Source organism: Oncorhynchus clarkii, chromosome 33, assembly GCF_045791955.1.
Source record: "Oncorhynchus clarkii lewisi isolate Uvic-CL-2024 chromosome 33, UVic_Ocla_1.0, whole genome shotgun sequence".
In the NCBI taxonomy this organism is placed as follows: Eukaryota; Metazoa; Chordata; class Actinopteri; order Salmoniformes; family Salmonidae; genus Oncorhynchus; species Oncorhynchus clarkii.
Window position 1 is genome coordinate 33,552,471 of NC_092179.1, and position 27,960 is coordinate 33,580,430.

Sequence of the window (27,960 nt, forward strand, 5' to 3'; positions counted from 1 at the left end):
AAGATGGGAGGTGTAGTCATGTCTTAATGAGAGTAAAGATGGGAGGTGTAGTCATGTCTTAATGAGAGTAAAGATGGGAGGTGTAGTCATGTCTTAATGAGAGTAAAGATGGGAGGTGCAGTCATGTCTTAATGAGACTAAAGATGGGAGGTGTAGTCATGTCTTAATGAGAGTAAAGATGGGAGGTGTAGTCATGTCTTAATGAGAGTAAAGATGGGAGGTGTAGTCATGTCTTAATGACTAAAGATGGGAGGTGTAGTCATGTCTTAATGAGAGTAAAGATGGGAGGTGTAGTCATGTCTTAATGACTAAAGATCGGAGGTGTAGTCATGTCTTAATAAGAGTAAAGATGGGAGGTGTAGTCATGTCTTAATGAGAGTAAAGATGGGAGGTGTAGTCATGTCTTAATGAGAGTAAAGATGGGAGGTGTAGTCATGTCTTAATGAGAGTAAAGATGGGAGTTGTAGTCATGTCTTAATGATAGTAAAGATGGGAGGTGTAGTCATGTCTTAATGAGAGTAAAGATGGGAGGTGTAGTCATGTCTTAATGACTAAAGATGGGAGGTGTAGTCATGTCTTAATGAGAGTAAAGATGGGAGGTGTAGTCATGTCTTAATGAGAGTAAAGATGGGAGGTGTAGTCATGTCTTAATGACTAAAGATGGGAGGTGTAGTCATGTCTTAATGAGAGTAAAGATGGGAGGTGTAGTCATGTCTTAATGACTAAAGATGGGAGGTGTAGTCATGTCTTAATGAGAGTAAAGATGGGAGGTGTAGTCATGTCTTAATGAGAGTAAAGATGGGAGGTGTAGTCATGTCTTAATGACTAAAGATGGGAGGTGTAGTCATGTCTTAATGAGTAAAGATGGGAGGTGTAGTCATGTCTTAATGACTAAAGATGGGAGGTGTAGTCATGTCTTAATGAGTAAAGATGGGAGTTGTAGTCATGTCTTAATGAGAGTAAAGATGGGAGGTGTAGTCATGTCTTAATGACTAAAGATGGGAGGTGTAGTCATGTCTTAATGAGAGTAAAGATGGGAGGTGTAGTCATGTCTTAATGACTAAAGATGGGAGGTGTAGTCATGTCTTAATGAGAGTAAATATGGCAGGTGTAGTCATGTCTTAATGACTAAAGATGGGAGGTGTAATCATGTCTTAATGACTAAAGATGGGAGGTGTAGTCATGTCTTAATGAGAGTAAAGATGGGAGGTGTAGTCATGTCTTAATGAGAGTAAAGATGGGAGGTGTAGTCATGTCTTAATGACTAAAGATGGGAGGTGTAGTCATGTCTTAATGAGAGTAAAGATGGGAGGTGTAGTCATGTCTTAATGAGAGTAAAGATGGGAGGTGTAGTCATGTCTTAATGAGAGTAAAGATGGGAGGTGTAGTCATGTCTTAATGACTAAAGATGGGAGGTGTAGTCATGTCTTAATGAGAGTAAAGATGGGAGGTGTAGTCATGTCTTAATGAGAGTAAAGATGGGAGGTGTAGTCATGTCTTAATGAGTAAAGATGGGAGGTGTAGTCATGTCTTAATGAGAGTAAAGATGGGAGGTGTAGTCATGTCTTAATGAGTAAAGATGGGAGCTGTAGTCATGTCTTAATGAGAGTAAAGATGGGAGTGTAGTCATGTCTTAATGACTAAAGATGGGAGGTGTAGTTATGTCTTAATGAGTAAAGATGGGAGGTGTAGTCATGTCTTAATGAGAGTAAAGATGGGAGGTGTAGTCATGTCTTAATGACTAAAGATGGGAGGTGTAGTCATGTCTTAATGAGAGTAAAGATGGGAGGTGTAGTCATGTCTTAATGAGAGTAAAGATGGGAGGTGTAGTCATGTCTTAATGAGTAAAGATGGGAGGTGTAGTCATGTCTTAATGAGAGTAAAGATGGGAGGTGTAGTCATGTCTTAATGAGAGTAAAGATGGGAGGTGTAGTCATGTCTTAATGACTAAAGATGGGAGGTGTAGTCATGTCTTAATGAGAGTAAAGATGGGAGGTGTAGTCATGTCTTAATGAGAGTAAAGATGGGAGGTGTAGTCATGTCTTAATGAGAGTAAAGATGGGAGGTGTAGTCATGTCTTAATGAGAGTAAAGATGGGAGGTGTAGTCATGTCTTAATGATAGTAAAGATGGGAGGTGTAGTCATGTCTTAATGAGAGTAAAGATGGGAGGTGTAGTCATGTCTTAATGACTAAAGATGGGAGGTGTAGTCATGTCTTAATGAGAGTAAAGATGGGAGGTGTAGTCATGTCTTAATAGAGTAAAGATGGGAGGTGTAGTCATGTCTTAATGAGAGTAAAGATGGGAGGTGTAGTCATGTCTTAATGACTAAAGATGGGAGGTGTAGTCATGTCTTAATGAGAGTAAAGATGGGAGGTGTAGTCATGTCTTAATGAGAGTAAAGATGGGAGGTGTAGTCATGTCTTAATGAGAGTAAAGATGGGAGGTGTAGTCATGTCTTAATGAGAGTAAAGATGGGAGGTGTAGTCATGTCTTAATGAGAGTAAAGATGGGAGGTGTAGTCATGTCTTAATGACTAAAGATGGGAGGTGTAGTCATGTCTTAATGAGTAAAGATGGGAGGTGTAGTCATGTCTTAATGACTAAAGATGGGAGGTGTAGTCATGTCTTAATGAGAGTAAAGATGGGAGGTGTAGTCATGTCTTAATGAGAGTAAAGATGGGAGGTGTAGTCATGTCTTAATGAGAGTAAAGATGGGAGGTGTAGTCATGTCTTAATGAGAGTAAAGATGGGAGGTGTAGTCATGTCTTAATGAGAGTATAGATGGGAGGTGTAGTCATGTCTTAATGAGAGTAAAGATGGGAGTTGTAGTCATGTCTTAATGAGAGTAAAGATGGGAGGTGTAGTCATGTCTTAATGAGAGTAAAGATGGGAGGTGTAGTCATGTCTTAATGACTAAAGATGGGAGGTGTAGTCATGTCTTAATGACTAAAGATGGGAGGTGTAGTCATGTCTTAATGAGAGTAAAGATGGGAGGTGTAGTCATGTCTTAATGAGAGTAAAGATGGGAGGTGCAGTCATGTCTTAATGAGAGTAAAGATGGGAGGTGTAGTCATGTCTTACTGAGAGTAAAGATGGGAGGTGTAGTCATATCTTAATGACTAAAGATGGGAGGTGTAGTCATGTCTTAATGAGAGTAAAGATGGGAGGTGTAGTCATGTCTTAATGACTAAAGATGGGAGGTGTAGTCATGTCTTAATGAGAGTAAAGATGGGAGGTGTAGTCATGTCTTAATGAGAGTAAAGATGGGAGGTGTAGTCATGTCTTAATGAGAGTAAAGATGGGAGTTGTAGTCATGTCTTAATGAGAGTAAAGATGGGAGGTGTAGTCATGTCTTAATGAGAGTAAAGATGGGAGGTGTAGTCATGTCTTAATGAGAGTATAGATGGGAGGTGTAGTCATGTCTTAATGAGAGTAAAGATGGGAGTTGTAGTCATGTCTTAATGAGAGTAAAGATGGGAGGTGTAGTCATGTCTTAATGACTAAAGATGGGAGGTGTAGTCATGTCTTAATGAGAGTAAAGATGGGAGGTGTAGTCATGTCTTAATGAGAGTAAAGATGGGAGGTGTAGTCATGTCTTAATGAGAGTAAAGATGGGAGGTGTAGTCATGTCTTAATGAGAGTAAAGATGGGAGCTGTAGTCATGTCTTAATGAGAGTAAAGATGGGAGTTGTAGTCATGTCTTAATGACTAAAGATGGGAGGTGTAGTTATGTCTTAATGAGTAAAGATGGGAGGTGTAGTCATGTCTTAATGAGAGTAAAGATGGGAGGTGTAGTCATGTCTTAATGACTAAAGATGGGAGGTGTAGTCATGTCTTAATGAGAGTAAAGATGGGAGGTGTAGTCATGTCTTAATGAGAGTAAAGATGGGAGGTGTAGTCATGTCTTAATGAGTAAAGATGGGAGGTGTAGTCATGTCTTAATGAGAGTAAAGATGGGAGGTGTAGTCATGTCTTAATGAGAGTAAAGATGGGAGGTGTAGTCATGTCTTAATGACTAAAGATGGGAGGTGTAGTCATGTCTTAATGAGAGTAAAGATGGGAGGTGCAGTCATGTCTTAATGAGAGTAAAGATGGGAGGTGTAGTCATGTCTTAATGAGAGTAAAGATGGGAGGTGTAGTCATGTCTTAATGAGAGTAAAGATGGGAGGTGTAGTCATGTCTTAATGATAGTAAAGATGGGAGGTGTAGTCATGTCTTAATGAGAGTAAAGATGGGAGGTGTAGTCATGTCTTAATGACTAAAGATGGGAGGTGTAGTCATGTCTTAATGAGAGTAAAGATGGGAGGTGTAGTCATGTCTTAATGAGAGTAAAGATGGGAGGTGTAGTCATGTCTTAATGAGAGTAAAGATGGGAGGTGTAGTCATGTCTTAATGACTAAAGATGGGAGGTGTAGTCATGTCTTAATGAGAGTAAAGATGGGAGGTGTAGTCATGTCTTAATGAGAGTAAAGATGGGAGGTGTAGTCATGTCTTAATGAGAGTAAAGATGGGAGGTGCAGTCATGTCTTAATGAGAGTAAAGATGGGAGGTGTAGTCATGTCTTAATGAGAGTAAAGATGGGAGGTGTAGTCATGTCTTAATGACTAAAGATGGGAGGTGTAGTCATGTCTTAATGAGTAAAGATGGGAGGTGTAGTCATGTCTTAATGACTAAAGATGGGAGGTGTAGTCATGTCTTAATGAGAGTAAAGATGGGAGGTGTAGTCATGTCTTAATGAGAGTAAAGATGGGAGGTGTAGTCATGTCTTAATGAGAGTAAAGATGGGAGGTGTAGTCATGTCTTAATGACTAAAGATGGGAGGTGTAGTCATGTCTTAATGAGAGTAAAGATGGGAGGTGCAGTCATGTCTTAATGAGAGTAAAGATGGGAGGTGTAGTCATGTCTTAATGAGAGTAAAGATGGGAGGTGTAGTCATGTCTTAATGAGAGTAAAGATGGGAGGTGTAGTCATGTCTTAATGATAGTAAAGATGGGAGGTGTAGTCATGTCTTAATGAGAGTAAAGATGGGAGGTGTAGTCATGTCTTAATGACTAAAGATGGGAGGTGTAGTCATGTCTTAATGAGAGTAAAGATGGGAGGTGTAGTCATGTCTTAATGAGAGTAAAGATGGGAGGTGTAGTCATGTCTTAATGAGAGTAAAGATGGGAGGTGTAGTCATGTCTTAATGACTAAAGATGGGAGGTGTAGTCATGTCTTAATGAGAGTAAAGATGGGAGGTGTAGTCATGTCTTAATGAGAGTAAAGATAAAGATGGGAGGTGTAGTCATGTCTTAATGAGAGTAAAGATGGGAGGTGCAGTCATGTCTTAATGAGAGTAAAGATGGGAGGTGTAGTCATGTCTTAATGAGAGTAAAGATGGGAGGTGTAGTCATGTCTTAATGACTAAAGATGGGAGGTGTAGTCATGTCTTAATGAGTAAAGATGGGAGGTGTAGTCATGTCTTAATGACTAAAGATGGGAGGTGTAGTCATGTCTTAATGAGAGTAAAGATGGGAGGTGTAGTCATGTCTTAATGAGAGTAAAGATGGGAGGTGTAGTCATGTCTTAATGAGAGTAAAGATGGGAGGTGTAGTCATGTCTTAATGAGAGTAAAGATGGGAGTTGTAGTCATGTCTTAATGAGAGTAAAGATGGGAGGTGTAGTCATGTCTTAATGAGAGTAAAGATGGGAGGTGTAGTCATGTCTTAATGAGAGTATAGATGGGAGGTGTAGTCATGTCTTAATGAGAGTAAAGATGGGAGTTGTAGTCATGTCTTAATGAGAGTAAAGATGGGAGGTGTAGTCATGTCTTAATGAGAGTAAAGATGGGAGGTGTAGTCATGTCTTAATGACTAAAGATGGGAGGTGTAGTCATGTCTTAATGACTAAAGATGGGAGGTGTAGTCATGTCTTAATGAGAGTAAAGATGGGAGGTGCAGTCATGTCTTAATGACAGTAAAGATGGGAGGTGTAGTCATGTCTTAATGAGAGTAAAGATGGGAGGTGTAGTCATGTCTTAATGACTAAAGATGGGAGGTGTAGTCATGTCTTAATGAGAGTAAAGATGGGAGGTGTAGTCATGTCTTAATGACTAAAGATGGGAGGTGTAGTCATGTCTTAATGAGAGTAAAGATGGGAGGTGTAGTCATGTCTTAATGAGAGTAAAGATGGGAGGTGTAGTCATGTCTTAATGAGAGTAAAGATGGGAGTTGTAGTCATGTCTTAATGAGAGTAAAGATGGGAGGTGTAGTCATGTCTTAATGAGAGTAAAGATGGGAGGTGTAGTCATGTCTTAATGAGAGTATAGATGGGAGGTGTAGTCATGTCTTAATGAGAGTAAAGATGGGAGTTGTAGTCATGTCTTAATGAGAGTAAAGATGGGAGGTGTAGTCATGTCTTAATGACTAAAGATGGGAGGTGTAGTCATGTCTTAATGACTAAAGATGGGAGGTGTAGTCATGTCTTAATGAGAGTAAAGATGGGAGGTGTAGTCATGTCTTAATGAGAGTAAAGATGGGAGGTGTAGTCATGTCTTAATGAGAGTAAAGAAGGGAGGTGTAGTCATGTCTTAATGAGTAAAGAAGGGAGGTGTAGTCGGGAGGAATACCCTTTCTTCCTTCCCCCACGACCATCTCTAACACACAGAGTCATGTCTTAATGAGAGTAAAGATGGGAGGTGTAGTCATGTCTTAATGACTAAAGATGGGAGGTGTAGTCATGTCTTAATGACTAAAGATGGGAGGTGTAGTCATGTCTTAATGAGAGTAAAGATGGGAGGTGTAGTCATGTCTTAATGAGAGTAAAGATGGGAGGTGTAGTCATGTCTTAATGAGAGTAAAGAAGGGAGGTGTAGTCATGTCTTAATGAGTAAAGAAGGGAGGTGTAGTCGGGAGGAATACCCTTTCTTCCTTCCCCCACGACCATCTCTAACACACAGAGAGAGATGGGACCCTCTCTCCTGCCTGGCTTGACCCGTTACCATGGTGAGATTTAGGCGAGGGGCTCATTGGCTTGGTGAGGAGGGGGCTCCACTGTCCTTGTTGCTGTGGGAGCAGGAACTGAGGGGCTTGGTCTCTAACTGTGGTGAGACGCAGCATCACAAGGAGGAACAGCCAGGATACTGTGTACTGCTGCAATCCACTGGCTTTCTATTGGCCAGCCAGGATACTGCTGCAGTCCACTGGCTTTCTATTGGCCAGCCAGGATACTGCTGCAGTCCACTGGCTTTCTATTGGCCAGCCAGGATACTGCTGCAGTCCACTGGCTTTCTATTGGCCAGCCAGGATACTGTCTACTGCTGCAGTCCACTGGCTTTCTATTGGCCAGCCAGGATACTGCTGCAGTCCACTGGCTTTCTATTGGCCAGCCAGAATACTGCTGCAGCCCACTGGCTTTCTATTGGCCAGCCAGGATACTGTCTACTGCTGCAGTCCACTGGCTTTCTATTGGCCAGCCAGGATACTGCTGCAGTCCACTGGCTTTCTATTGGCCAGCCAGGATACTGCTGCAGTCCACTGGCTTTCTATTGGCCAGCCAGGATACTGCTGCAATCCACTGGCTTTCTATTGGCCAGCCAGGATACTGCTGCAGTCCACTGGCTTTCTATTGGCCAGCCAGAATACTGCTGCAGTCCACTGGCTTTCTATTGGCCAGCCAGAATACTGTCTACTGCTGCAGCCCACTGGCTTTCTATTGGCCAGCCAGAATACTGTCTACTGCTGCAGCCCACTGGCTTTCTATTGGCCAGCCAGAATACTGCTGCAGTCCACTGGCTTTCTATTGGCCAGCCAGAATACTGTCTACTGCTGCAGCCCACTGGCTTTCTATTGGCTAGCCAGGATACTGTCTACTGCTGCAGTCCACTGGCTTTCTATTGGCCAGCCAGGATACTGTCTACTGCTGCAGTCCACTGGCTTTCTATTGGCCAGCCAGAATACTGTCTACTGCTGCAGCCCACTGGCTTTCTAGTGGCCAGCCAGAATACTGCTGCAGTCCACTGGCTTTCTATTGGCCAGCCAGGATACTGCTGCAGTCCACTGGCTTTCTATTGGCCAGCCAGGATACTGTCTACTGCTGCAGCCCACTGGTTTTCTATTGTCCAGCCAGGATACTGTCTACTGCTGCAGTCCACTGGCTTTCTATTGGCTAGCCAGAATACTGTCTACTGCTGCAGCCCACTGGCTTTCTATTGGCCAGCCAGAATACTGCTGCAGTCCACTGGCTTTCTATTGGCTAGCCAGAATACTGTCTACTGCTGCAGCCCACTGGCTTTCTATTGGCCAGCCAGGATACTGTCTACTGCTGCAATCCACTGGCTTTCTATTGGCCAGCCAGAATACTGTCTACTGCTGCAGTCCACTGGCTTTCTATTGGCCAGCCGGGATACTGTCTACTGCTGCAATCCACTGGCTTTCTATTGGCCAGCCAGGATACTGCTGCAGTCCACTGGCTTTCTATTGGCCAGCCAGAATACTGCTGCAGCCCACTGGCTTTCTAGTGGCCAGCCAGAATACTGCTGCAGTCCACTGGCTTTCTATTGGCCAGCCAGGATACTGCTGCAGCCCACTGGCTTTCTATTGGCCAGCCAGGATACTGCTGCAGTCCACTGGCTTTCTATTGGCCAGCCAGGATACTGCTGCAGCCCACTGGCTTTCTATTGGCCAGCCAGGATACTGTGTACTGCTGCAGTCCACTGGCTTTCTATTGGCCAGCCAGAATACTGCTGCAGTCCACTGGCTTTCTATTGGCCAGCCAGGATACTGTGTACTGCTGCAGTCCACTGGCTTTCTATTGTCCAGCCAGAATACTGCTGCAATCCACTGGCTTTCTATTGGCCAGCCAGGATACTGTGTACTGCTGCAGTCCACTGGCTTTCTATTGGCCAGCCAGAATACTGCTGCAGTCCACTGGCTTTCTATTGGCCAGCCAGAATACTGTCTACTGCTGCAGCCCACTGGCTTTCTATTGGCCAGCCAGGATACTGCTGCAGTCCACTGGCTTTCTAGTGGCCAGCCAGAATACTGCTGCAGTCCACTGGCTTTCTATTGGCCAGCCAGGATACTGTGTACTGCTGCAGTCCACTGGCTTTCTATTGGCCAGCCAGGATACTGCTGCAGTCCACTGGCTTTCTAGTGGCCAGCCAGGATACTGCTGCAGTCCACTGGCTTTCTATTGGCCAGCCAGGATACTGCTGCAGTCCACTGGCTTTCTATTGGCCAGCCAGGATACTGCTGCAGTCCACTGGCTTTCTATTGGCTAGCCAGAATACTGCTGCAGCCCACTGGCTTTCTATTGGCCAGCCAGGATACTGTCTACTGCTGCAGTCCACTGGCTTTCTATTGGCCAGCCAGGATACTGCAGCAATCCATTGGCTTTCTATTGGCCAGCCAGGATACTGCTGCAGCCCACTGGCTTTCTATTGGCCAGCCAGAATACTGCTGCAGTCCACTGGCTTTCTATTGGCCAGCCAGGATACTGTACTGCTGCAGTCCACTGGCTTTCTATTGGCTAGCCAGGATACTGCAGCAATCCATTGGCTTTCTATTGGCCAGCCAGGATACTGCTGCAGCCCACTGGCTTTCTATTGGCCAGCCAGAATACTGCTGCAGCCCACTGGCTTTCTATTGGCCAGCCAGAATACTGCTGCAGCCCACTGGCTTTCTATTGGCCAGCCAGAATACTGCTGCAGCCCACTTGCTTTCTATTGGCTAGCCAGGATACTGCTGCAGCCCACTTGCTTTCTATTGGCTAGCCAGAATACTGTCTACTGCTGCAGTCCACTGGCTTTCTATTGGCCAGCCAGGATACTGTCTACTGCTGAAGTCCACTGGCTTTCTATTGGCCAGCCAGGATACTGCAGCAATCCATTGGCTTTCTATTGGCCAGCCAGGATACTGCTGCAGCCCACTGGCTTTCTATTGGCCAGCCAGAATACTGCTGCAGCCCACTGGCTTTCTATTGGCCAGCCAGAATACTGCTGCAGTCCACTGGCTTTCTATTGGCCAGCCAGGATACTGCTGCAGCCCACTGGCTTTCTATTGGCCAGCCAGAATACTGCTGCAGCCCACTGGCTTTCTATTGGCCAGCCAGAATACTGCTGCAGTCCACTGGCTTTCTATTGGCTAGCCAGGATACTGCTGCAGCCCACTTGCTTTCTATTGGCTAGCCAGAATACTGTCTACTGCTGCAGCCCACTGGCTTTCTATTGGCCGGCCAGGATACTGCTGCAGCCCACTGGCTTTCTATTGGCTAGCCAGAATACTGTCTACTGCTGCAGCCCACTGGCTTTCTATTGGCCAGCCAGGATACTGCTGCAGCCCACTGGCTTTCTATTGGCCAGCCAGGATACTGCTGCAGCCCACTGGCTTTCTATTGGCCAGCCAGAATACTGCTGCAGCCCACTGGCTTTCTATTGGCCAGCCAGAATACTGTACTGCTGCAGTCCACTGGCTTTCTATTGGCCAGCCAGGATACTGCTGCAGCCCACTGGCTTTCTATTGGCCAGCCAGAATACTGCTGCAGCCCACTGGCTTTCTATTGGCCAGCCAGGATACTGCTGCAGTCCACTGGCTTTCTATTGGCCAGCCAGGATACTGTCTACTGCTGCAGTCCACTGGCTTTCTATTGGCCAGCCAGAATACTGTCTACTGCTGCAGTCCACTGGCTTTCTATTGGCCAGCCAGGATACTGCTGCAGTCATATCCCATTACATTAGCTTGCTAGCCAGCTGTAAGCCTGAACCAGTCTTCATATCCCATTACATTAGCTTGCTAGCTAGCTGTAAGCCTGAACCAGTCTTCATATTCCCATTACATTAGCTTGCTAGCTAGCTGTAAGCCTGAACCAGTCTTCATATTCCCATTACATTAGCTAGCTAGCTGTAAGCCTGAACCAGTCTTCATATCCCATTAGGATACAACAGATTTGGCATTCTTCACGACAAAGCAAAGTGACTGTCCTCTGTGTGTCTCATCAGGTGACTGTCCTCTGTGTGCCCCATCAGGTGACTGTCCTCTGTGTGTCTCATCAGGCGACTGTCCTCTGTGTGTCTCATCAGGCGACTGTCCTCTGTGTGTCTCATCAGGAGACTGTCCTCTGTGTGTCTCATCAGGCGACTGTCCTCTGTGTGTCTCATCAGGTGACTGTCCTCTGTGTGTCTCATCAGGAGACTGTCCTCTGTGTGTCTCATCAGGTAACTGTCCTCTGTGTGTCTCATCAGGTGACTGTCCTCTGTGTGTCTCATCAGGTGACTGTCCTCTGTGTGCCCCATCAGGTGACTGTCTTCTGAGTTCACCTCCCCTTCCAGGATGAACGGCTACGCCCCACCCTCCTTCCCCCAGGGAGGGTTCGACTCATACACCTCACAACTCAAGTAAGACCACCCACCACACTGACCACCCATCACTCTGACCACCCATCACTCTGACCACCCATCACTCTGACCACCCATCACTCTGACCACCCATCACACTGACCACCCACCACACTGACCACCCATCACACTGACCACCATCTCTCTGACGACCATCTCTCTGACGACCATCACTCTGACCACCCATCACACATTCTCTGTCTCTCTGTCTCTGTCTCTGCTCCTCTCCTCTCCTCTCCTCTCTTCTCCTCTCCTCTCCTCTCCTCTCCTCTCCTCTCCTCTCCTCTCCTCTCCTCTCCTCTCCTCTCCTGTCCCAGTCCTTCCAGTAGAGGTAGATAGCCGTGGTGGCTGTGTGGTGAAGGTGCTGAGGTCTCCTCTCCTCACTCAGTCCTGCTAACAGCGTTAACAGAACCCATCCATAATTAATTATTCAACCAATTAGAAGCAGCCTGGTGGAGACTGGGAGGAGTGTGAGAAAAGACCAAGTATCAAGGCGATGATTAGCACCCTGAAACATGACCCTCCTCTGGGTGAGAGAGAGACGCCAGTATGCCCAGATACAACCCTGTCAATGTACGTCCACACACACCCTGCTGTCTACCCAGCACCACCAGCCTTTCCTCCTGTCGACACAATGACAGAAGTCAACATGGTGGTTGGGTCTTTATTGGCACGGGAAACATGTTTACATAGATACAGTGCCTTGCGAAAGTATTCGGCCCCCTTGAACTTTGCGACCTTTTGCCACATTTCAGGCTTCAAACATAAAGATATAAAACTGTATTTTTTTGTGAAGAATCAACAACAAGTGAGACACAATCATGAAGTGGAACGACATTTATTGGATATTTCAAACTTTTTTAACAAATCAAAAACTGAAAAATTGGGCGTGCAAAATTATTCAGCCCCCTTAAGTTAATACTTTGTAGCGCCACCTTTTGCTGCGATTACAGCTGTAAGTCGCTTGGGGTATGTCTCTATCAGTTTTGCACATCGAGAGACTGACATTTTTTCCCATTCCTCCTTGCAAAACAGCTCGAGCTCAGTGAGGTTGGATGGAGAGCATTTGTGAACAGCAGTTTTCAGTTCTTTCCACAGATTCTCGATTGGATTCAGGTCTGGACTTTGACTTGGACATTCTAACACCTGGATATGTTTATTTTTGAACCATTCCATTGTAGATTTTGCTTTATGTTTTTGATCATTGTCTTGTTGGAAGACAAATCTCCGTCCCAGTCTCAGGTCTTTTGCAGACTCCATCAGGTTTTCTTCCAGAATGGTCCTGTATTTGGCTCCATCCATCTTCCCATCAATTTTAACCATCTTCCCTGTCCCTGCTGAAGAAAAGCAGGCCCAAACCATGATGCTGCCACCACCATGTTTGACAGTGGGGATGGTGTGTTCAGCTGTGTTGCTTTTACGCCAAACATAACGTTTTGCATTGTTGCCAAAATGTTCAATTTTGGTTTCATCTGACCAGAGCACCTTCTTCCACATGTTTGGTGTGTCTCCCAGGTGGCTTGTGGCAAACTTTAAACAACACTTTTTATGGATATCTTTAAGAAATGGCTTTTTTCTTGCCACTCTTCCATAAAGGCCAGATTTGTGCAATGTACGACTGATTGTTGTCCTATGGACAGAGTCTCCCACCTCAGCTGTAGATCTCTGCAGTTCATCCAGAGTGATCATGGGCCTCTTGGCTGCATCTCTGATCAGTCTTCTCCTTGTATCAGCTGAAAGTTTAGAGGGACGGCCAGGTCTTGGTAGATTTGCAGTGGTCTGATACTCCTTCCATTTCAATATTATCGCTTGCACAGTGCTCCTTGGGATGTTTAAAGCTTGGGAAACCTTTTTGTATCTAAATCCGGCTTTAAACTTCTTCACAACAGTATCTCGGACCTGCCTGGTGTGTTCCTTGTTCTTCATGATGCTCTCTGCGCTTTTAACGGACCTCTGAGACTATCACAGTGCAGGTGCATTTATACGGAGACTTGATTACACACAGGTGGATTGTATTTATCATCATTAGTCATTTAGGTCAACATTGGATCATTCAGAGATCCTCACTGAACTTCTGGAGAGAGTTTGCTGCACTGAAAGTAAAGGGGCTGAATAATTTTGCACGCCCAATTTTTCAGTTTTTGATTTGTTAAAAAAGTTTGAAATATCCAATAAATCTCGTTCCACTTCATGATTGTGTCCCACTTGTTGTAAGATTCTTCACAAAAAAAATACAGTTTTATATCTTTATGTTTGAAGCCTGAAATGTGGCAAAAGGTCGCAAAGTTCAAGGGGGCCGAATACTTTCGCAAGGCACTGTAATAGATCATAAACTAAGGTTTAAAAAGAATACAGACATTTGTCTATACGGTGTTGTAACGATGTGCATATAGTTAAAGTACAAAAAGGGAAATAAATAAACATAAATATGGGTTGTATTTACAATGGTGTTTGTTCTTCACTGGTTGACCTATTCTTGTGGCAACAGGTCACACATCTTGCTGCTGTGAGTTGATCAAAATTGGGTTTGTTTTGAAATTCTTTGTGGGTATGTGTAAGGGAATCTTCTCTCTCTCTCTCTCTCTCTCTCTCTCTCCCTCCCCCCCCCCCCCTCTCTCTCTCTCTCTCTCTCTCTCTCTCTCTGTCTCTTTCCACATCTCTCTCTGTCTCTCTCCACATATCTCTCTCTCCCTCCCCCGCTCCCTCTTTCTCTGTCTCTGTCTCTCTCCACAACTCTCTGTCTCCCTCCCCTGCTCTCTCTCTCTCTCTGTCTCTCTCCACATCTCTCTCTCTCTCTCTCTCCCTCCCCCCCCCCCTCTCTCTCTCTCTCTCTCTCTCTCTCTCTCTCTCTCTCTCTCTCTGTCTCTTTCCACATCTCTCTCTGTCTCTCTCCACATATCTCTCTCTCCCTCCCCCGCTCCCTCTTTCTCTGTCTCTGTCTCTCTCCACAACTCTCTGTCTCCCTCCCCTGCTCTCTCTCTCTCTCTGTCTCTCTCCACATCTCTCTCTCTTTCTCTCTCTCTCTCTCTCTCTCTCTTTCCCTCCCCTGCTCTCTCTCTCTCCACATCTCTCGCTCTCTCTCTCTCTGTCTCTTTCCACATCTCTTGCTCTCTCTCTCTCTCTGTCTCTCCACATCTCTCTCTCTCTCTCTCTCTCTCTCTCTGTCTCTCTCCACATCTCTCTCTCTCTCTCTCTGTCTCTCTCCACATCTCTCCCTCTGTCTCTCTCCACATCTCTCTCTCTCTCCAGTGGTCATGGTTCCCAGTCCACAGAGCCTCCAGATTGCAACGCCAGGTCCAACACCAAGTCCATCTCTAAAGCCCTTTACGGTAGGTACAGAAGCTACCTGTCATTTTCTCTCTCTCTCCATCCCTCCCTCGCCCCCTCTCTCTCTCTCTCTCTCTCTCTCTCTCTCTCTCTCTCACTTTCCCCCCAAAGCATGTAGTGAGTGTTCTTGTAGGACCCTTTGTCTAAATCAGGGTCCATAAGAGGCAGCATCATCATAAAAGGTGGAGACCTGAAATAAGAAGCAGCATCATAAGAGGTGGAGACCTGAAATAAGAAGCAGCATCATCATAAGAGGTGGAGACCTGAAATAAGAAGCAGCATCATATGAGGTAGAGACCTGAAATAAGAAGCAGCATCATAAAAGGTGGAGACCTGAAATAAGAAGCAGCATCATAAGAGGTGGAGACCTGAAATAAGAAGCAGCATCATATGAGGTAGAGACCTGAAATAAGAAGCAGCATCATAAGAGGTGGAGACCTGAAATAAGAAGCAGCATCATATGAGGTAGAGACCTGAAATAAGAAGCAGCATCATAAGACGTAGAGACCTGAAATAAGAAGCAGCAGCATCATAAGAGGTGGAGACCTGAAATAAGAAGCAGCATCATATGAGGTAGAGACCTGAAATAAGAAGCAGCATCATGAGGTGGAGACCTGAAATAAGAAGCAGCATCATGAGGTGGAGACCTGAAATAAGAAGCAGCATCATATGAGGTAGAGACCTGAAATAAGAAGCAGCATCATAAGAGGTGGAGACCTGAAATAAGAAGCAGCATCATAAGAGGTGGAGACCTGAAATAAGAAGCAGCATCATACGAGGTGGAGACCTGAAATAAGAAGCAGCATCATACGAGGTGGAGACCTGAAATAAGAAGCAGCATCATAAGAGGTGGAGACCTGAAATAAGAAGCAGCATCATAAGAGGTGGAGACCTGAAATAAGAAGCAGCATCATAAGAGGTGGAGACCTGAAATAAGAAGCAGCATCATAAGAGGTGGAGACCTGAAATAAGAAGCAGCATCATAAGAGGTGGAGACCTGAAATAAGAAGCAGCATCATAAGAGGTGGAGACCTGAAATAAGAAGCAGCATCATAAGAGGTGGAGACCTGAAATAAGAAGCAGCACCATAAGAGGTGGAGACCTGAAAGCCACGTCAGCTACAGCTCTTCACCAACCTGAACCTGGTTGTTTCCTCCATTGGTTGCTGTGAGCAGCTTACCAAGGTACTCTGCAACATGTTCAATATGTAGGATATCTAGTGGATGGCATGGGGATATCCTCCATCTGTTGTCAGGTGATCTGTCTCTGACACACCTCCCCTGCTGTGGTGGAACCTGTCAGGTGATCTGTCTCTGACACACCTCCCCTGCTGTGGTGGAACCTGTCAGGTGATCTGTCTCTGACACACCTCCCCTGCTCTTTTATCTGCCCAAGTCAAGGCTGTTCCTATGTCCTCACAATGCCACAGAATGCTGTTCCTATGTCCTCACAATGCCACAGAAGGCTGTTCCTATGTCCTCACAATGCCACAGAAGGCTGTTCCTATGTCCTCACAATGCCACAGAAGGCTGTTCCTATGTCCACACAATGCCACAGAAGGCTGTTCCTATGTCCTCACAATGCCACAGAAGGCTGTTCCTATGTCCACACAATGCCACAGAAGGCTGTTCCTATGTCCTCACAATGCCACAGAAGGCTGTTCCTATGTCCACACAATGCCACAGAAGGCTGTTCCTATGTCCTCACAATGCCACAGAAGGCTGTTCCTATGTCCACACAATGCCACAGAAGGCTGTTCCTATGTCCTCACAATGCCACAGAAGGCTGTTCCAATGTCCTCACAATGCCACATAAGGCTGTTCCTATGTCCTCACAATGCCACAGAAGGCTGTTCCAATGTCCTCACAATGCCACAGAAGGCTGTTCCTATGTCCTCACAATGCCACAGAAGGCTGTTCCTATGTCCTCACAATGCCACAGAAGGATACAGTATCAAATGGGTTCTGGAGTTGGCTTCATATCCAACAGATAATTAGTCTTGATGAGTCATTAGTGCTTTATATTGAGTCAGATCATATCCCTCCTCTCATCTCTCCATCACCATTCATTATCTATCCCTCTATCATCTCTCCATCACCTCACTCATTATCACTCCTCTCCATCTCTCCATCACCTCACTCATTATCACTCCTCTCCATCTCTTCATCACCTCACTCATTATCACTCCTCTCCATCTCTCCATCACCTCACTCATTATCACTCCTCTCCATCTCTCCATCACCTCACTCATTATCACTCCTCTCCATCTCTCATCTCTCCATCTCTCATCTCTCCATCTCTCCATCTCTCATCTCTCCATCTCTTCATCACCTCACTCATTATCACTCCTCTCCATCTCTCCATCTCTCATCTCTCCATCCCTTCATCACCTCACTCATTATCACTCCTCTCCATCTCTCATCTCTCCATCACCTCACTCATTATCACTCCTCTCCATCACCTCACTCATTATCACATCTCTCCATCTCTCCATCTCTCATCTCTCCATCTCTCCATCTCTCATCGCTCCATCTCTCATCGCTCCATCTCTCCATCTCTCCATCTCTCATCTCTCATCTCTCCATCTCTCCATCTCTCCATCTCTCATCTCTCCATCTCTTCATCTCTCTTCTCTCCATCTCTCCATCTCTCCATCACTTCATCACCTCACTCATTATCACTCCTCTCCATCTCTCCATCTCTCATCTCTCCATCTCTCCATCTCTCCATCACTTCATCACCTCACTCATTATCACTCCTCTCCATCTCTCCATCTCTCATCTCTTCATCTCTCCATCTCTTCATCACCTCACTCATTATCACTCCTCTCCATCTCTCCATCTCTCATCTCTTCATCTCTCCATCTCTTCATCACCTCACTCATTATCACTCCTTTCCATCTCTCCATCTCTCATCTCTTCATCTCTCCATCACTTCATCACCTCACTCATTATCACTCCTCTCCATCTCTCCATCTCTCCATCTCTCATCTCTCCATCTCTCCATCTCTCCATCTCTCCATCTCTTCATCTCTTCATCTCTCCATCACTTCATCACCTCACCCATTATCACTCCTCTCCATCTCTCCATCTCTCCATCTCTCATCTCTCCATCTCTCCATCTCTCCATCTCTCATCTCTCCATCTCTCCATCTCTTCATCACCTCACTCATTATCACTCCTCTCCATCTCTCATCTCTCCATCTCTCCATCTCTCTTCTCTCCATCTCTCTTCTCTCCATCTCTCCATCTCTCCATCTCTCCATCTCTCCATCTCTCCATCTCTTCATCTCTCCATCACTTCATCACCTCACCCATTATCACTCCTCTCCATCTCTCCATCTCTCCATCTCTCATCTCTCCATCTCTCCATCTCTCCATCTCTCATCTCTCCATCTCTCCATCTCTTCATCACCTCACTCATTATCACTCCTCTCCATCTCTTCATCTCTCCATCTCTCCATCTCTCCATCTCTCCATCTCTTCATCTCTCCATCTCTCCATTTCTCCATCTCTCCATCTCTCATCGCTCCATCTCTCATCGCTCCATCTCTCCATCTCTCCATCTCTCATCTCTCCATCTCTCCATCTCTCCATCTCTCATCTCTCCATCTCTTCATCTCTCTTCTCTCCATCTCTCCATCTCTCCATCACTTCATCACCTCACTCATTATCACTCCTCTCCATCTCTCCATCTCTCATCTCTCCATCTCTCCATCTCTCCATCACTTCATCACCTCACTCATTATCACTCCTCTCCATCTCTCCATCTCTCATCTCTTCATCTCTCCATCTCTTCATCACCTCACTCATTATCACTCCTCTCCATCTCTCCATCTCTCATCTCTTCATCTCTCCATCTCTTCATCACCTCACTCATTATCACTCCTTTCCATCTCTCCATCTCTCATCTCTTCATCTCTCCATCACTTCATCACCTCACTCATTATCACTCCTCTCCATCTCTCCATCTCTCCATCTCTCATCTCTCCATCTCTCCATCTCTCCATCTCTCCATCTCTTCATCTCTTCATCTCTCCATCACTTCATCACCTCACTCATTATCACTCCTCTCCATCTCTCCATCTCTCCATCTCTTCATCTCTCCATCTCTCCATCTCTCTTCTCTCCATCTCTCCATCTCTCCATCTCTCCATCTCTCCATCTCTCCATCTCTTCATCTCTCCATCACTTCATCACCTCACCCATTATCACTCCTCTCCATCTCTCCATCTCTCCATCTCTCATCTCTCCATCTCTCCATCTCTCCATCTCTCATCTCTCCATCTCTCCATCTCTTCATCACCTCACTCATTATCACTCCTCTCCATCTCTCATCTCTCCATCTCTCCATCTCTCTTCTCTCCATCTCTCTTCTCTCCATCTATCCATCTATCCATCTCTCCATCTCTTCATCTCTCTTCTCTCCATCTCTTCATCTCTCCATCTCTCCATCTCTTCATCTCTCTTCTCTCCATCTCTCTTCTCCCCATCTCTCCATCTCTTCATCTCTCCATCTCTCCATCTCTCCATCTCTCTTCTCTCCATCTCTCCATCTCTCCATCTCTCTTCTCTCCATCTATCCATCTATCCATCTCTCCATCTCTTCATCTCTCTTCTCTCCATCTCTTCATCTCTCCATCTCTCCATCTCTTCATCTCTCTTCTCTCCATCTCTCTTCTCTCCATCTCTCCATCTCTTCATCTCTCCATCTCTCCATCTCTCTTCTCTCCATCTCTCCATCTCTTCATCTCTCCATCTCTCCATCTCTCCATCTCTCTTCTCTCCATCTCTCCATCTCTCATCTCTCCATCTCTCCATCTCTCCATCTCTCCATCTCTCCATCTCTCCATCTCTCCATCTCTCCATCTCTCTTCTCTCCATCTCTCCATCTCTCCATCTCTCCATATCTCCATCTCTCCATCTCTTCATCACCTCACTCATTATCACTCCTCTCCATCTCTCATCTCTCCATCTCTCCAGCTCTCATCTCTCCATCTCTCCATCTCTCTTCTCTCCATCTCTCCATCTCTCCATCTCTCATCTCTCCATCTCTCCAAATCTTCATCTCTCCATCTCTCCATCTATCCATCTCTCCATCTCTCCATCTATCCATCTCTTCATCTCTCCATCTATCCATCTCTCCATCTCTCCATCTCTCCATCTCTCCATCTCTCATCTATCCATCTCTCCATCTCTCCATCTCTCCATCTCTCATCTCTCCATCTCTCCATCTCTCCATCTATCCATCTCTCCATCTCTCCATCTCTTCATCTCTCCATCTCTCCATTTCTCCATCTCTCCATCTCTCCATCTCTCCATCTCTCCATCTCTCCATCTCTCCATCTCTCCATCTCTCCATCTCTCCTTCTCTCCATCTCTCCATCTCTCCATCTCTTCATCTCTCCATCTCTCCATCTCTTCATCTCTCCATCTCTCCATCTCTTCATCTCTTCATCTCTCCATCTCTCCATCTCTCCATCTCTCCATCTCTTCATCTCTCCATCTCTCCATCTCTTCATCTCTCCATCTCTTCATCTCTCCATCTCTCCATCTCTCCATCTCTCCATCTCTTCATCTCTCCATCTCTCCATCTCTCCATCTCTCCATCTCTCCATCTCTCCATCTCTTCATCTCTCCATCTCTCCATATCTCCATCTCTCCATCTCTCCATCTCTTCATCTCTCCATCTCTCCATCTCTCCATATCTCCATCTCTCCATCTCTCCATCTCTTCATCTCTCCATCTCTCCATCTCTCATCTATCCATCTCTCCATCTCTCCATCTCTCCATCTCTCCATCTCTTCATCTCTCCATCTCTCCATCTCTCCATCTCTCCATCTCTTCATCTCTCCATCTCTCCATCTCTCCATCTCTCCATCTCTTCATCTCTCCATCTCTCCATCTCTCATCTATCCATCTCTCCATCTCTCCATCTCTCCATCTCTCCATCTCTCCATCTCTCCATCTCTCCATCTCTCATCTCTCCATCTCTCCATCTCTCCATCTCTTCATCTCTCCATCTCTCCATCTCTCCATCTCTTCATCTCTCCATCTCTCCATCTCTCATCTATCCATTTCTCCATCTCTCCATCTCTCCATCTCTCCATCTCTCCATCTCTCCATCTCTCCATCTCTCCATCTCTTCATCTCTCCATCTCTCCATCTCTCATCTCTCCATCTCTCCATCTCTCCATCTCTCCATCTCTCCATCTCTTCATCTCTCCATCTCTTCATCTCTCCATCTCTCCATCTCTCCATCTCTCCATCTCTTCATCTCTCCATCTCTCATCTCTCCATCTCTCCATCTCTCCATCTCTCCATCTCTTCATCTCTCCATCTCTCCATCTCTCATCTATCCATCTCTCCATCTCTCCATCTCTCCATCTCTCCATCTCTTCATCTCTCCATCTCTCCATCTCTCCATCTCTCCATCTCTCCATCTCTCCATCTCTTCATCTCTCCATCTCTCATCTCTCCATCTCTCATCTCTCCATCTCTCCATCTCTCCATCTCTTCATCTCTCCATCTCTCCATCTCTCCATCTCTCCATCTCTTCATCTCTCCATCTCTCCATCTCTCCATCTCTCCATCTCTCCATCTCTCCATCTCTCCATCTCTCCATCTCTTCATCTCTCCATCTCTCCATCTCTTCATCTCTCCATCTCTCCATCTCTCCATCTCTCCATCTCTTCATCTCTCCATCTCTCCATCTCTTCATCTCTCCATCTCTCCATCTCTCCATCTCTCCATCTCTCCATCTCTCCATCAGGAACAGATGGAATATACTTCCTCCACACGTCAGCCAAACATAAAAAGAAAGGTAGAGACAGCGCCCTGTTTGGTGTGTGTGTCTGTGTGTGTGTTTGGTGTGTGTGTGTTTGGTGTGTGTGTCTGTGTGTGTGTTTGTGTGTGTGTTTGGTGTGTGTGTCTGTGTGTGTGTTTGGTGTGTGTGTCTGTGTGTGTGTTTGGTGTGTGTGTCTGTGTGTGTGTTTGGTGTGTGTGTCTGTGTGTGTGTTTGGTGTGTGTGTCTGTGTGTGTGTTTGGTGTGTGTGTCTGTGTGTGTGTTTGGTGTGTGTGTTTGGTGTGTGTGTTTGGTGTGTCTGTGTGTGTGTGTTTGGTGTGTCTGTGTGTGTGTTTGGTGTGTGTGTTTGGTGTGTGTCTGTGTGTGTGTTTGGTGTGTGTGTGTTTGGTGTGTGTGTCTGTGTGTGTGTTTGGTGTGTGTGTGTTTGGTGTGTGTGTCTGTGTGTGTGTTTGGTGTGTCTGTGTGTGTGTGTTTGGTGTGTGTGTGTTTGGTGTGTCTGTGTGTGTGTTTGGTGTGTGTGTGTTTGGTGTGTGTGTCTGTGTGTGTGTGTTTGGTGTGTCTGTGTGTGTGTTTGGTGTGTGTGTGTTTGGTGTGTCTGTGTGTGTGTTTGGTGTGTGTGTGTTTGGTGTGTGTGTCTGTGTGTGTGTTTGGTGTGTCTGTCTGTGTGTTTGGTGTGTGTGTTTGGTGTGTGTCTGTGTGTGTGTTTGGTGTGTGTGTGTTTGGTGTGTGTGTCTGTGTGTGTGTTTGGTGTGTGTGTGTTTGGTGTGTGTGTCTGTGTGTGTGTTTGGTGTGTCTGTGTGTGTGTGTTTGGTGTGTGTGTGTTTGGTGTGTCTGTGTGTGTGTTTGGTGTGTGTGTGTTTGGTGTGTGTGTCTGTGTGTGTGTGTTTGGTGTGTCTGTGTGTGTGTTTGGTGTGTGTGTGTTTGGTGTGTCTGTGTGTGTGTTTGGTGTGTGTGTGTTTGGTGTGTGTGTCTGTGTGTGTGTTTGGTGTGTGTGTGTTTGGTGTGTGTGTCTGTGTGTGTGTTTGGTGTGTCTGTGTGTGTGTGTTTGGTGTGTGTGTGTTTGGTGTGTCTGTGTGTGTGTTTGGTGTGTGTGTGTTTGGTGTGTGTGTCTGTGTGTGTGTGTTTGGTGTGTCTGTGTGTGTGTTTGGTGTGTGTGTGTTTGGTGTGTCTGTGTGTGTGTTTGGTGTGTGTGTGTTTGGTGTGTGTGTCTGTGTGTGTGTTTGGTGTGTGTGTGTTTGGTGTGTGTGTCTGTGTGTGTGTTTGGTGTGTCTGTGTGTGTGTGTTTGGTGTGTGTGTGTTTGGTGTGTCTGTGTGTGTGTTTGGTGTGTGTGTGTTTGGTGTGTGTGTCTGTGTGTGTGTGTTTGGTGTGTCTGTGTGTGTGTTTGGTGTGTGTGTGTTTGGTGTGTCTGTGTGTGTGTTTGGTGTGTGTGTGTTTGGTGTGTGTGTCTGTGTGTGTGTTTGGTGTGTGTGTGTTTGGTGTGTGTGTCTGTGTGTGTGTTTGGTGTGTGTGTGTGCGTCGGCCCAGTGAGTGTGCATGTGTGTGTTGCCAAGGCTTCACAATCTTCTGCAAAACCAAATGACAGATTCTACGTTATCAGATTCTACGTTATCAGATTCTACGTTATCAGATTCTACGTTATCAGAACAACCGGTTGTGGCTTTTGAGTGTGAAATACAGACATGATAATGTCTATACATGATAATGTATGGAGGTGATCATGCATAGACACGATAATGTATAGACATGATAATGTACAGACATGATAATGTATGGAGGTGATCATGCATAGGCATGATAATATACAGCCATGATAATGTATAGACATGATCACGTATGGAGGTGATAATGTATAGTCATGATACAGTATAGTCGTGATAATGTACATACATGATAATGTATATCGGCGATAATGTATAAACACGATAATGTATAGACGCTAATGTATATATGTGATAATATATATACATGATAACTTATAGACACGGAAATGTATAGGTGTGATAATACATATATGTGATCATGTATAGATGTGATAATGTATAGGCATGATAATGTATATGCACGATAATGTGTATTTGTAATAATGTAGTGTACTGTACCCTGAGGCTGTAGAACAGAACATACTCTAACCTGTCAGGGAGCAGAGAGCTTTATTTGGTTCTGCAGAAGAGACTGATAACCTTGAAGTGTTCTCTCTCTTTCGCTCCCTGGACCTTCTGTTCTGAGAGGAAGTCACCCTGGCCCCTCTAGGATCCTCCTGCTGTTCTGTTCTAGAGGAGATGTAGAACACTAGAACACTTCCCCTGCTGTTGTAGAACACTAGAACACTTCCCGTGCTGTTGTAGAACACTAGAACACTTACCCTGCTGTTGTAGAACACTAGAACACTTCACCTGCTGTTGTAGAACACTAGAACACTTCCCCTGCTGTTGTAGAACACTAGAACACTTCCCCTGCTGTTGTAGAACACTAGAACACTTCCCCTGCTGTTGTAGAACACCAGAACACTTCCCCTGCTGTTGTAGAACACCAGAACACTTAATCTGCTCCACTCTCCTAATAACCCCTACTACTGGCAGTCTGTAGTCCTTAGCTCCACTCTCCTAATAACCCCTACTACTGGCAGTCTGTAGTCCTTAGATCCACTCCCCTAATAACCCCTACTACTGGCAGTCTGTAGTCCTTAGATCCACTCCCCTAATAACCCCTACTACTGGCAGTCTGTAGTCCTTAGCTCCACTCTCCTAATAACCCCTACTACTAGTAGTCTGTAGTCCTTAGCTCCACTCCCCTAATAACCCCTACTACTGGCAGTCTGTAGTCCTTATCTCCACTCTCCTAATAACCCCTACTACTAGTAGTCTGTAGTCCTAAACTCCACTCCCCTAATAACCCCTACTACTGGTAGTCTGTAGTCCTAAACTCCACTCTCCTAATAACCCCTACTACTGGTAGTCTGTAGTCCTTAGCTCCACTCCCCTAATAACCCCTACTACTGGTAGTCTGTAGTCCTTAGCTCCACTCCCCTAATTACCCCTACTACTAGTAGTCTGTAGTCCTTAGCTCCATTCCCCTAATAACCCCTACTACTGGCAGTCTGTAGTCCTAAACTCCACTCTCCTAATAACCCCTACTACTGGTAGTCCGTAGTCCTAAACTCCACTCTCCTAATAACCCCTACTACTGGTAGTCTGTAGTCCTTAGCTCCACTCCCCTAATAACCCCTGCTACTGGTAGCCTGTAGTCCTTAGTTCCACTCCCCTAATAACCCCTGCTACTGGTAGTCCGTAGTCCTAAACTCCACTCTCCTAATAACCCCTACTACTGGTAGTCCGTAGTCCTAAACTCCACTCTCCTAATAACCCCTACTACTGGTAGTCTGTAGTCCTTAGCTCCACTCCCCTAATAACCCCTGCTACTGGTAGCCTGTAGTCCTTAGCTCCACTCCCCTAATAACCCCTGCTACTGGTAGTCCGTAGTCCTAAACTCCACTCTCCTAATAACCCCTACTACTGGTAGTCTGTAGTCCTTAGCTCCACTCCCCTAATAACCCCTACTACTGGTAGTCTGTAGTCCTTATCTCCACTCCCCTAATAACCCCTACTACTGGTAGTCTGTAGTCCTTATCTCCACTCCCCTAATAACCCCTACTACTAGTAGTCTGTAGTCCTGAACTCCACTCTCCTAATAACCCCTGCTACTGGTAGCCTGTAGTACTTAGCTCCACTCCCCTAATAACCCCTACTACTGGTAGTCTGTAGTCCTAAACTCCACTCTCCTAATAACCCCTACTACTGGTAGTCTGTAGTCCTAAACTCCACTCTCCTAATAACCCCTGCTACTGGTAGTCTGTAGTCCTAAACTCCACTCTCCTAATAACCCCTACTACTGGTAGTCTGTAGTCCTAAACTCCACTCTCCTAATAACCCCTACTACTGGTAGTCTGTAGTCCTAAACTCCACTCTCCTAATAACCCCTACTACTGGTAGTCCGTAGTCCTTAGCTCCACTCTCCTAATAACCCCTACTACTGATAGCCTGTAGTCCAGTGCTCTGACTACTGTGTACTGAGCTCATTCAGATCATGCACATAGCTTCATAGGCAATACCATTCCATATACTGTACATCTCTATGTCATTGACATGCTCATAACCACATTAAACACATTAATTCAATATACAGTACATGCACATAGCCTTGATTGTTTGACATTTGAAGTCAGTAACACAGAACTTTGCATTGTGTAACCCGAGGTTACTTTAAACTCCCATCGGACAAATGGAATCACAAATTACTCACTCATGGATTCAGTAAGTTTTGTTCAATCAGTGTGTTGTCTCTTTATGTAACTCAACTTATCCTTGTGATCCCCCATCTTATTCAACCCTCAGCCTGATACCAGCCCACAGCCTCCATCTTATTCAACCCTCAGCCTGATACCAGCCCACAGCCCCCACCCTCAGCCTCACAACCCTGATACCAGCCCACAGCCTCCATCTTATACAACCCTCAGTCTGATACCAGCCCACAGCCTCCATCTTATTCAACCCTCAGTCTGATACCAGCCCACAGCCTCCATCTTATTCAACCCTCAGCCTGATACCAGCCCACAGCCTCCATCTTATTCAACCCTCAGTCTGATACCAGCCCACAGCCTCCATCTTATTCAACCCTCAGTCTGATACCAGCCCACAGCCTCCATTTTATTCAACCCTCAGCCTGATACCAGCCCACAGCCTCCATCTTATTCAACCCTCAGCCTGATACCAGCCCACAGCCTCCATCTTATACAACCCTCAGCCTGATACCAGCCCACAGCCTCCATCTTATACAACCCTCAGCCTGATACCAGCCCACAGCCTCCATCTTATTCAACCCTCAGTCTGATACCAGCCCACAGCCTCCATCTTATACAACCCTCAGCCTGATACCAGCCCACAGCCTCCATCTTATTCAACCCTCAGCCTGATACCAGCCCACAGCCTCCATCTTATTCAACCCTCAGCCTGATACCAGCCCACAGCCTCCATCTTATTCAACCCTCAGTCTGATACCAGCCCACAGCCTCCATCTTATACAACCCTCAGCCTGATACCAGCCCACAGCCTCCATCTTATTCAACCCTCAGCCTGATACCAGCCCACAGCCTCCATCTTATTCAACCCTCAGTCTGATACCAGCCCACAGCCTCCATCTTATTCAACCCTCAGCCTGATACCAGCCCACAGCCCCCACCCTCAGCCTCACAACCCTGATACCAGCCCACAGCCTCCATCTTATACAACCCTCAGTCTGATACCAGCCCACAGCCTCCATCTTATACAACCCTCAGCCTGATACCAGCCCACAGCCCCCACCCTCAGCCTCACAACCCTGATACCAGCCCACAGCCTCCATCTTATACAACCCTCAGTCTGATACCAGCCCACAGCCTCCATCTTATACAACCCTCAGTCTGATACCAGCCCACAGCCTCCATCTTATACAACCCTCAGCCTGATACCAGCCCACAGCCTCCATCTTATTCAACCCTCAGCCTGATACCAGCCCACAGCCTCCATCTTATACAACCCTCAGCCTGATACCAGCCCACAGCCTCCATCTTATACAACCATCAGCCTGATACCAGCCCACAGCCTCCATCTTATACAACCCTCAGCCTGATACCAGCCCACAGCCTCCATCTTATTCAACCCTCAGCCTGATACCAGCCCACAGCCTCCATCTTATACAACCCTCAGCCTGATACCAGCCCACAGCCTCCATCTTATACAACCCTCAGCCTGATACCAGCCCACAGCCTCCATCTTATTCAACCCTCAGCCTGATACCAGCCCACAGCCCCCACTGTCATCCAGACCCTGATACCAGCCCACAGCCCCCACTGTCATCCACACCCTGATACCAGCCCACAGCCCCCACTGTCATCCAGACCCTGATACCAGCCTCCATCTTATTCAACCCTCATTCTGATACCAGCCAACAGCCCTCACTGTCATCCACACCCTGATACCAGCCAACAGCCCCCACTGTCATCCACACCCTGATACCAGCCAACAGCCCCCACTGTCATCCACACCCTGATACCAGCCAACAGCCCCCACTGTCATCCACACCCTGATACCAGCCAACAGCCCCCACTGTCATCCACACCCTGATACCAGCCCCCACCCACCCTTATCCTGATACCAGCCCACATCCCCCACCCTTCGAGACCCTCCCACAGTCCCCCCCAGGAAGAACAATTTAAAATACAATGAATTCCATTCCCCCAAGAACCCCCCAATGCACCAACAACTAATGAACTAAAGACAAAAAAGGAACACAGAAGAAAACAGAAAACAGCAATGCAACATTTTTATTTTTTAAATAATGAATGTAAAACAAAGGACATCAAGGACAACTGAAATCATAACAGCAATGCCTACTGTATATGTTTGTGTGCATGTCTGGCAC

General features: G+C 46.1%; 1 protein-coding gene across 1 annotated transcript in view; it reads left to right on the forward strand.

Moving 5' to 3' along the window:
* LOC139392905 (EGFR pathway substrate 8a, signaling adaptor) overlaps window positions 1–27,960 on the forward strand; it is a 139,995-nt gene that overhangs the window by 56,340 nt on the left and 55,695 nt on the right. The window contains 3 exon segments of the mRNA XM_071141229.1: window positions 11,274–11,372; window positions 14,622–14,701; window positions 21,471–21,521. Of these exon segments, the coding sequence (XP_070997330.1) occupies window positions 11,308–11,372; window positions 14,622–14,701; window positions 21,471–21,521 (196 nt within the window). The 5' untranslated portion in view covers window positions 11,274–11,307.